Source organism: Cololabis saira, chromosome 21 (assembly GCF_033807715.1).
Source record: "Cololabis saira isolate AMF1-May2022 chromosome 21, fColSai1.1, whole genome shotgun sequence".
NCBI lineage: Eukaryota > Metazoa > Chordata > Actinopteri > Beloniformes > Belonidae > Cololabis > Cololabis saira.
In genome coordinates this window covers 27,947,634-27,958,172 of record NC_084607.1, presented here as the reverse complement: position 1 = coordinate 27,958,172, position 10,539 = coordinate 27,947,634, and the positions used below count along the sequence as shown (strand labels likewise).

The following is a 10,539-nucleotide window of genomic DNA, read 5'->3' as shown; positions in this document are numbered from 1 at the left end:
TACTGTGTATAATAAACCATAATTTAAAAAACACTTCTGATCCTACTGTGTCAGTGGGTCTTACACCTAACAAATTCAACAAGATGTTGTAATTGTAAGTTGCCTCAATTTATTTAATTAAATTATGCCAAAATAAAATCTTAAGTAATATATTAAGTACCCCCACATTCAATGGTTAGTAGTTTCCTGTATGACCTGTTAATCTCTCACATTACTGTGGGGGAATCTTCAGCTTTACAACAATGTTGCAGAAAGATTGATAGTCTGTAGTCAGTAGTCACTGATGCACAACTCTCTTCAGGTCCCACCGGGGTTTGCCAAGTTCATTCAGCGTGTTTCATAAACTTCAACCTGGCTTCCACGTTCATTTAGACAGAAGACACTTTGTTACTTCATAATGTTCAGTCATGGTTCTGCTACGGTCTTTACCTTTTATATGCTCTGTGAAGTGTGTAGGGTCTGAGATGTAGCCCTGTTTTCTTCCTCTCTCCCCCTTTCTCTCTCAGAGCATTGCATGGTCTGAACTCAGGTATTTCTTCAATCTTTCCTCTTGAGATAATAAACAGGTGGATAAACATTTTGGATCATCTTTCTCAATGTAAAATGTTAAACAATTTGCTTGGAAATAGTTTTAAAAACATTCCCGACTGATGGTGCAGCATAGTTCTCTGAAACCATTGCTTGTGTCTTTCCCTCCTGGTATTGTGTTGTGTTATTCAAATAGATGCGGTACTTCTGTCATTTTTTATAACTATGTTTAGTCCTTGCAAAGACGATTGCAACATAAAGGAAACCCAGATGAATCTGAATCATGTCTGAGTAAGATGCTCTAAATAATCTCCTTTGGTTAAACTCTTTGGCTTTATCTTCATGCGGTTTGACTCAAAAGGTCTGATGTTTCTATTGCTGGCTGAAAACACTGTGCATATAATGTAGATTAAATATAATAATGATTCAGAAATACTTCAAACCTGTGAGCTAAATCCCACCTTGCACATTTAAGAAACACACTTTCCACCAAACTCATGAATCATAGTTTAATATCCTTTTGAGAATAAAAGTGAAATAGAGCACAAGGAGCATCGCCACCTCAGTGGCTCGTCCACAGAAAGTCACTTAAAAGTATCTTTTCGTGTGATTAAAAATGACAAAATTTCACGTGGAATAAATTGAGACAGTGACACCGACAGGAAGAAAGATGCATAGAGACTCTATGGAGCACAAACTCTAAAGGTAAATGACCTACAGTGAAGAATATAACCTGAATAACTACATACTGTGTGATAGTTGGCATCAGCCGTGTAGTTGTGAGGCTCACGACCACACCAGCCCACTCAGCACACACATACATGCTTTCAAAAGTCTTTTTCACGCCAGTCTGACGAGACGTGGCCGTGGTTTCTGAGCTACTGTGGCTGTTTACATAGAGGAAGGACATGTTTCAACCGCATTATTCAAAATGTAAAGCCTGCAATCTCAAGACACACACAAACAAGTCAACAAATAAATAACCACAAACAGACGATACGATAAAAAGTATGATTTTTTTTTCTCCTTTCTTCTCCTTAAACTGAAGTGGCTTTTTGATGCTTTTGGCCCCATATTATACTTTCAAAAACTGCAACATACGTCTTCCTGTAAATTTAAGAGGTGCAATACAGATTAAGCAGGAAATTTTTTCTCTATTTTCTTTCTTTTTTAAATTAACTTACTGCTCATGCAAGCAAAATAATCCTATGCAGAAGGTCCTCTGAGTTAACGCAGCTCGGTCACCCGTAACCCGGGTGGGGTCGGCCAAAGACAAACATCCTCCAACTGAGTGTGTCAGCGAGGTGCGTGGTTGGCAGTAACGTGTCTGATTGGCTTTAGGAACCGCAGAGTGAGCGGGGAGCAGGGGAGGAGCAGGACGGACATGGTCGTCAACACACCACACATCAAAAGGAAGACTATGGCTGTCTGATCTAACAGACCATGGGAGTTTTTGGAGTCAGGATCAGAGTAAATCAGCTCTGTTGTGGTACTGGATCATATGAACAGGGATCTAAACTGCATAATGCGGGAGATTTAAAGAAAACCTGTCCGTCTGAGCTGCAGTCGTCTCCTCAGCCGAAGCAAATCCCTATATTTCACTAAAGTTTCACATCAAACTTTGTTTCATTTCCCTCTTAAATTTCCCCACAAACTTTCCTGCGTTTGTCAGATGATATTCTAAAAAAGTTGATCTGTAACCAAAAGGAGGTCATGAGACGTCCTGTCAGCGCTGGAAATATAAAAGTACTTGTGGGGTTTGTAATGCGGAACAGCTTCACTGCTCTTGGGATTGTCAACTTGCCAGCACGTCCTTTTTTTTTCCTTTTTTTTTTTTTACCTCAGCCACAAAGTCATTCAAATCTCTTTTACATCCAGTGTTTTCTTTCATCTCTCATACGTCTACACTTCCTACAGCAGATAAAGTTGCAGTAAATCATCTGAACGACACATAAACTCAACAAGTGATACTGACAAACGCTCAGCAGGGAGAACCTGTCAATTTACAGTCCTATCCCCAGGTTGATTTTGTTTAAATATAAATAAACAAAGACGTTTCTTATCTCTAACAATAGTTTGTTTTTTTGTGTGTGTCACCAGTGAAGCAAATTCTTCAGGTCAGTGGAGTTTGGGACAGAACAGCTGTGTGAGTGAGTGAATGAGTGACTGTCAACATCAACTTAACCATTAATGCTTAGCAACACCGAGGACATGTCTGTGGAGGATAAAACATCTTTTGAAAAATAATTTGACATTTCGGCAAAAAAGAAAGTAGTGAGTTCCAGAGTAAATCTGCCACCTTCCCCCGTCCTCAATGCAGCCCTGAGCGCCGGCGTCCACCACGCCCACCACGCGGGTCCTACGAGCTGATGATCTGGCCGGACCAGGTCTCGTGTTTGGTCCCTGGGTTGAGATGTGTGATCTTCACCTCCACCGCCTGCACTTTCACGTTCTTTGGTGGAACCCGGCATACTTTGAACGTGACTTCATCTCCCTCGACTGGAACATACTCCCCCTCGATGCTGAGATAGAGAGATACAAACAATTAAACATGATTAATACAGCCTACATTAGAATATTAGTTTCATTGTTTTTATTACTATTTTTGCGTGTTACAGAGTGAGGCCTCATTAATGGGAAACCCAGATATTTGTCTGCGTTAATCTCACTCCAAACACAGAGAAGGATTTTGAAGTACTCCATCAAAGATGTGCAGAGACTGAACACCGACTGACTGAAAGTTAGTTTCAAGCCAGGAGGGAACCAACAACAACCCCAGACTTCATCACAAAGAGGAAGAAAAGCAAAAAGGTAAAGAACGGAGCACCATGAACCCAGTTGGAGCTCCTGGCCAGCCATACCTGATCACAAAACTCTTCTCTCGTGAAACAGGAGCGTCCAAGAATGCATATTCAAAACAACTAAGACGGCTGCCCTTGATAAGTAGCGATTGTTTTGATTGATCAATCGAATATCAGGTCGGTAAAACTCCAACAGGTAGCTTTCAATGAGTTCCCAATCTTTCCAGGAGTGGGCGTCCAAACATATTTACCACGAGGTCACAGAAATACCAAAAATAAGAGGGTTAAAAAAAAGGAAAAAGCAATATAAGCCGATTTATGTCTTAACAAGATAAAAAACAGAACTGTAAGAACAGTGTTGATCATCAGGTTGCAACCAGCAGCAGTCTGTCCCTGGTACTTCAGCTCTGATGATAGTAGCTTTGTTGCTGCTCTGCTGACATCATATGCTTCATATCTCTGATTCCTCTGATGCCTCTCCAGCAGCATCAAGAGACCGGTTCTTCTGCATCTGTTGCCTCCTTGAAATCATAGTTGAGGGTCAAGAGGACCCAGACGAGTTGTTTGTATCAAAGAAGAAAAGGATCACGGCGGCTGACCGGGCTACGTTCATGTCAGAGATTTGTAACTCTCTGAACTCTAAACCACCCCAAACATCAGAGTCTACAGGCTTTGGCTTTATTTTATTTTAGTTTTTTAATTCTTTAGATTTTTTTTTATTTGTTTCTCTGTTTTGGGATAATTTCTTGTTTATTTCTAAAACTGAGTTTTCCTTCTGCACCATAACTAGTTGATCATTTTTGCACTCTGTTTGGTTTTACTTGCTCTCCCTGTTTCACACCTGGATTCAGTTGCTAGTCGCCACCCCAATAATTATATGCTGCTCTCAGACACAGATCTCGTTTTACTCACCTGTTTGCAACAAAAAGAAAATCTAACTGTTCAAACAGACCGTCAAAATGATGTCAGTCGCTAATCATTTGCACAAGAGACGCTTCAGCGCATTAACCACACGTGAAGAAAAAACATCCTACTCAACCGGCTTGGGGTCGTGAGCTGATGCCACTTTAGCACTTTGGATGCATCCAGAAACAGCAAATTAAAGTTTTGAATTTATATAAATAAAAAAAACTCATGCGTACAGATTAAAGAAGGAAATCTTCGAGAACACTGTAAACAAGGAACTTTGGTTGCAGTGTCACTAATTCGTCTTGCATAATATGTTTGAGTTCAATCATATTTGCAGAGTTTGAGTTGAGTGTATGTGAAGCTCAGTTAAAGCGCTGCATGCGTTTGCTGGGTGTTGAGTGTCATTAAAGCTCACTCTGAGATGTGAACAAAGATGTCTTCTCCACCATGAACCGGCTGGATGAAACCGTGGCCTTGTGATCTGGAGAAGTTCTTACATACGCCCTTGGAAACTGGCCCTGAGTGAGCGCGAACCGTCCTGCAGAGAAAGAGAGGCAAAGAGAGTTAAATCAGCTGTTAATGTTTGTTCAAAACTTAAAGGGGACCTATTATGGCATCTAATACCTATTTCAAACAGGCCTTAAATGTCTTAAAAACAAGCTTTTGATTTCTTTTGCTAAATAAATTAGAAATTCATCCTCTGAGCCATGTCTTTATCTTCCCATTCTCTAACCTCATTATCTATGCTGGATTCTGAGTGGGCGGGGCTATGATAATGAGGCTCTGTGCTGATTGGCTACCTGAATGACACGCTACACCCATGGATCTATTATTACTGGATGGAAGACCGAAAATGGCCGCCCATTCATTTCAATGTAAATTGCTCACCTAGCGCATAAGCCGAAAAAAGTTCCTGACTTCCGGGTTTACTTCCGCATACAGCGGCCCATAGAGCATGCGCAGTTGAGTCACCTCCCATGATGCTCTGGGGCCTCCCATCATGCCCCGGGGCAATGACGCGAGAATTAATATAATATGTATTAATATAATATATGAATTAATGTATATTATTACATGTATAGTATTACATATATTATTAATGTATTAATATAATATAATTACATAATATATATTAATATAATACATCCGTGGAGTGCACGGACACGGCCGTGACGTCAGCCGTGACTACAGAGATAATGAATACAAAGAATACAAAGATTAGTAATTGCCGGTGATTACAGCTGGAGGTTCCTGTGAACAGTTTTAGAGGCTTCTCTTTTACTATTGCGGTCTAGATTTTTTGTTGCAGTACCGCGGCTGGCCACTAGGAAAAATCGGCATGCCTCCTGAGTGCGAGACCGGGGGCTGGCTACACTGCTACAAAAAAATGGCGGAAGCTCCGGCCGGCAGAGTTAGTTGTGGGTGTGGTTTCACGCATCGGAGGCCAACCTATGTAAATCGCATTTTGGTTAAGTAACGAATGGGAGCAGAATCTGAACGGCTCGTAGATCCACATCACACTGGATGGCTCATCCGGGCGGCTGTACAGACACTGCAGAATTTGGTTGCTTTCCTCCTTCTCTGAGTTGGCAGGCTGAGGGGAGACCACTTTATCTATGTTAAAGCAAGAAAAAACGTGTTTTTCACAATAGGTCCCCTTTAATTTCAGGAAATGATCAACTGCTGATAAAGTGGCAGTTTTTGACACTGGAAAACTGGAAAAGTTGATTTTTCTCTGAACCATCAACCTGCAGCTCCTGACACTTGGACTATTTCCCTCCATAAACTGTGAGTAAGTGTTAGCGGTCATCCTTACGCTGAGTAGGTGCGGGTGCGTTTGGTTGGCAGTGGGCTCGGCAGGTCATGCGGCAGCTGTGGCTCCTTCCCATCCTCCCACACCCGGTTCCCCTCCCTCAGGAAGGGGAAGGAGAGGCTGAGAGACGTGTTGGGGGAGCGCAGCGGGGTCCCAGAAGGCGACCTGAGGCTGGGGTCCGTCATGTTATGTGTGATGGACGGATGTAGGATGAGCGAGGGTGGTGTGTAGAAGCGTCCCTCCCAGCCAGTTACTGCTGCTGCTCCTCAGGCTGCAGTCTGCTGATGTTCAACCAGCACCAGCGTCCGTCCTCGGCTGTGAGTTCGTCTGCTCGGGGGGGCCTTGCCTCGCTGAGGGATGCTCGGCACTTATCCAGGCCAGAGACGTCAATTCAAGTCTGTCAAGAGCACATGCTGGGGAGGAGAAGAAGGACACAGAGAGAGCAGACGGGGAGATCAGGGGACTGTCAAGCTCAGAGAAGCTGAGGGATGAGATGGAGGCAACCAGCGGAAAAAAGTCTACTTATGACAAAACTTTAAACACCTAAGAGATCCAGAGAGGAAGGAAGGACTTTTTTTTTTTTTTAAACTGCATTTGAACCACATGAATAAGTCTTTTCAAATTTGACTCCAGTCAGATTTGAACAGAAGCATCTCAGTCTGAACGGTCCGGTTTGAAATAGGACCAAAAACGATGGAGGTCGTGGCCAATTCCTCCTCCAGCTCCTCCAGCTAACAAACCTGCCTGGACACAGCTGAAACAAAGCTGTCCACGTAACCATCCTCTGTTCCTGATACTTTCTTGTAAGTTTGCACCACAGCTCCACAAAACCATTTGCAAAGCCAGTTCACCATCTTCCATTATTGCTAATTTACCTCTGTTCTAGGCGTAGCAACCGTGTGTTTACTTCAGAAGTGAGTTGTAAAAAGCTGTACCCTTAAAACTGCAGTTGGAGCAGAGTTAAAGTTATAGTCTGTAATGTTGGAGAGCTAGCAAGATTTGAAAGTGGCACCTCCTATAAGCCCCGCCCCCTCCTCCCCCTCCCAGCTTAAATCATGTAAAAACTCTAACCAATCCGTTTCATTCGGTCCGAATGAAACAGATTGGTCCAGGACCAGAGGCTTGGCAGGGGGGGAAAGAACCAATCAGATGCCTTCATGCCGCCCACGACCCCACCCCCCCCCTGTCCCATGCGCGCACTCGCTTCCAGCCCGACGTGTCCACTTCCCACGGGTCCTCCTGGGCTCACAGTGTCCCAGTGTAACCCCCCTCCCTCCCCTCTGCCACGGACCCCAGTATGTAGTTATTTATTATGTAGTTATTTCCAGAGCAGCTCGGTCCCCGCTGTGTGTGAGAGCGGGGAGCAGAGCGGTCCGGGCTGCTGCTGCAGGACTCTCTGCCCAGCAGCAGCAGCCCGCGGGGACACGTGAAGAGCCGCAGCAGCTCCGGCTCGGAAGCAGTATGGGGGTCCGTGGGGATGGAGGCGTCTCCATCCCGGTGAGAGCGGAGAGCACCGGTGCGGCTGGCGGAGCGCTGCGGTGCCGTGCAGGCTCTGTTGCCACAGCTACGCCGTAGCCTACGCCGTAGCCGTGGCTCTAGAGCCTGCAGCGCTCCGCCATCCGCTCTCCGCTCTCTGCTCTCACCGGGATGGAGACGCCGGTGAACTGGACGCATGTTTGGGTGGGCACAGCCCACCCCTGCCCCCCCTAAAACCGGCCTCGCTTACAGGTGAATGAGACATGGGGTAGTTTTGTTGAAAATGTGCTGTCCAAAATGTCCTGGAAAACTCAACTCCTGCAAATGCGCGTTCCCCAAAGTTTGTGGGGGCGTGGCTTTGGACGAAGCGCTGACGGGAGGGGGAGGAGGGGGCGGGGCTTACAGGAGGTGCCACTTTCAAATCTTGCTAGCTCTAAAAAATCATGGATAATACCTTTAAGTGTTTGACTTCATCTTCTTTGGGCGTTTGGACATTTGCCCTTCACGCACCGTCACAATAAGATTCAAGATTCAAGATTCTTTATTTGTCATCATTTGTATTTCATAACAATGAAATTACATGTGCTTCATCACAGGTGCTGGTCCTAATAAAAATGAAGGATAAGTAAGAAAATAATAAATATAAATATAAATTGTGAGATAAGTAAAAAAAAGTAAAAAAGTGAATCCTCGTCTTGTGCATATTGACTTGGCATAGGTTTTACCCCAGAGCCCCTTCCTGACATGGAGGCCTCCACATGTATCTGGCTTTGGGACCAGCACTGTGAGAACACTGCTAAAGTGTTTGACTCCACCTCCTAAAACCAGCAGCTGCGTTTGAAAGGAATCTGTTGTATTATATCTCTGTGGTAATTTGACCAAAGCATGTCGCAGGAAAAGCTCAGGAAATGATGTCATCACCTTAAAGAAGTGTAGAAAAGATCTTCTCATGGGTGTTTCAACAATACTGAGTCCCTGTAAATGTAAGTTGTGAACAGATTTCAGCAAAAGACAAATAAATGAGATGAATGGGGGATCAGTAATTGCAGTTATTTATACAGTGTGTGTGTGTGTGTGTTGGGGTCTTTTCAGGGGTTTTTTACTAGCAAAACAAATAAACTGGGCTTAGGATGGATTTTTTTTTATTATTATTCAGACCCATGCCTAATTTCCAATTCCACTGTGACTGTTTCCAGATCTGCATTTAGTGCAGTTGGTCTGCGCTCCACTTCCAATCTCATATGATTATAGGATACAACACGATTTATCTCTCCAGCTGCAGGAAGCCATAGATGTGGAGATTACATTTCCATATCTATTTGACTCGCCTTTCTACAATCCAGTGCAGAAAAGCACAATGTTGAGTCAGTGTAGTGTATTAAATGTATATTGCAGCTGGAGAATATGTGTCACGTGCTGTTAGGTCAGGTGACCTTGCCTTTCAGTTCCTATAAATCCAGCTTCTTTTTTCTTTTTTTTTTTTTTCCAACACCCACTCATCGGTGTGTGACGAGGAAGGGTCGATGTGACGTCACGGCAGCTACGGAGCATAGCGGATTTATGGTTCTGCGTTACACCGACGCAGAGGCTACAGCGTAGGCTCTGCGTCGGTGTAACGCAGAACCACAAATCAGCCTTCAGGGTGAAGCGGTGCGTCCGTGACGCCAGTGGCCCGTTCCCCAAATGAACAATTACGCACTCTAATCCTCCGGGACCGGGACAGATGCACAAGTCAACACTTGAGCAGGGTGCGCTGCAGAGGAAAAACACAGCTTTCCTGACAAATAAACGTGGTTAATACTAAAGAAAAGATCAGGAGCTCCAGATCTATCATCGAGATCCTAAAGAGAACAGCAGCAGCACGTCCTCCCTGTTCCATCTCCATAAGCGCAGGACAAACTATTTACATGCTTGTGCGCACTGACATTTTTAAGAAATTCAATTTCCTCCACCGGACACCTTTCACCTTTCCCATTAATCCCCATACTTTAATTCCTTCTCTTTCAAGCTGTTTTGATTTCCACAAATGATGACACATGACACTTGATCTAAAGGTGAAAAGCCTAAAAATCCCCTGACAGCCACGAGACAATAAAACTCAGCAATACTGTGATAGGTCGATTATTCAAATCCATGCAATCATAAAACGGGAGCGATCAATACTGCCGTTAGTACGAGTGAAATAAATACAACATTGCTCTGTAATTTATATATTTCCCAATCAGGCGTGCCAAAAAATCCTCGTCCTCATCTATTCACAAAGCGACACTGTGGCGCCGCATCTGCACATATTCACAGAAATATTACTTACTGAATGGGATGCTGTTTGGAGGTTGAGAAGGGTCGGTGTACGGTGATCTTAGACCCGCCGTGGATTATATAACTAGTAATTAAATATATAAGTCGGCGGAGTCCGCGCATGCAGCGCGGCGGAGACGCCTGATGTGACGGAGCTGCTGCGTCTGCGCCTGCGCAGCTGCCGGAGATTCCGATGGCGTGATGCGCTGCGACAGTTCCAGTGTGAAAGTCACTTTGGTCATTCCTTTGGTTTGGTCCTTTGGTCCGGTTTGGCTTTCCACTGCTATGCTGATGACACACAGCTATATATAAAACTGGACCCATCTGCTGCAGAGTCATCCTCAGCCACACTCACCATCTGCCTGGAGGAGATCAAGGCGTGGATGAAACAGAACTTTCTACAACTCAACAGCGGCAAAACAGAAGCCATGCTCATCGGCACCCCACACCAGGTCAAGTCATCTCCCATCACCTGCATCACCTTTTCTGGCCAGGATATCCCTCTGTCATCCGTCATCACCAACCTAGGTGTCAGAATGGACCCCCACCTCAACTATGAGGCCCACATCAATCACCTCCGTCAAACATCCTTCTTCCACCTCAAAAACATCGCCAAACTCCGCCCCATCCTATCCCCGAAAGATGCAGAAAAACTGGTCCACGCCTTCGTCTCCTCCAGGCTTGATTATTGCAACGCACTTCTCATCGGGATCC

At 44.6% G+C, this 10,539-nt stretch overlaps 1 protein-coding gene across 1 annotated transcript; it reads right to left on the bottom strand.

Moving 5' to 3' along the window:
* Nucleotides 1-1,023: 1,023 nt before the first annotated feature.
* On the bottom strand, nucleotides 1,024-10,048 carry csdc2b (cold shock domain containing C2, RNA binding b). Its single transcript, XM_061710995.1, has 4 exons — nucleotides 9,839-10,048; nucleotides 6,055-6,464; nucleotides 4,654-4,776; nucleotides 1,024-3,050 (listed from the first exon to the last, which is right to left on the bottom strand). The coding sequence occupies exons 2-4, from the start codon at nucleotides 6,234-6,236 to the stop codon at nucleotides 2,888-2,890; spliced, it is 468 nt and encodes a 155-aa protein (XP_061566979.1). The 5' UTR covers nucleotides 6,237-6,464; nucleotides 9,839-10,048; the 3' UTR covers nucleotides 1,024-2,887.
* Between the last annotated feature and the right edge of the window lie 491 nt (nucleotides 10,049-10,539).

Bases quoted from the DNA above. Each gene is read 5' to 3' on its own strand.
- csdc2b (XM_061710995.1), bottom strand. From the start codon at position 6,236: ATGACGGACCCCAGCCTCAGGTCGCCTTCTGGGACCCCGCTGCGCTCC. The intron at 4,777-6,054 runs GTAAGGATGACC...CTTTCTCTGCAG, and splicing joins CGCACCCGCACCTACTCAGC to GACGGTTCGCGCTCACTCAG. The intron at 3,051-4,653 runs GTGAGCTTTAAT...TCTCTATCTCAG, and splicing joins ATCTTTGTTCACATCTCAGA to CATCGAGGGGGAGTATGTTC.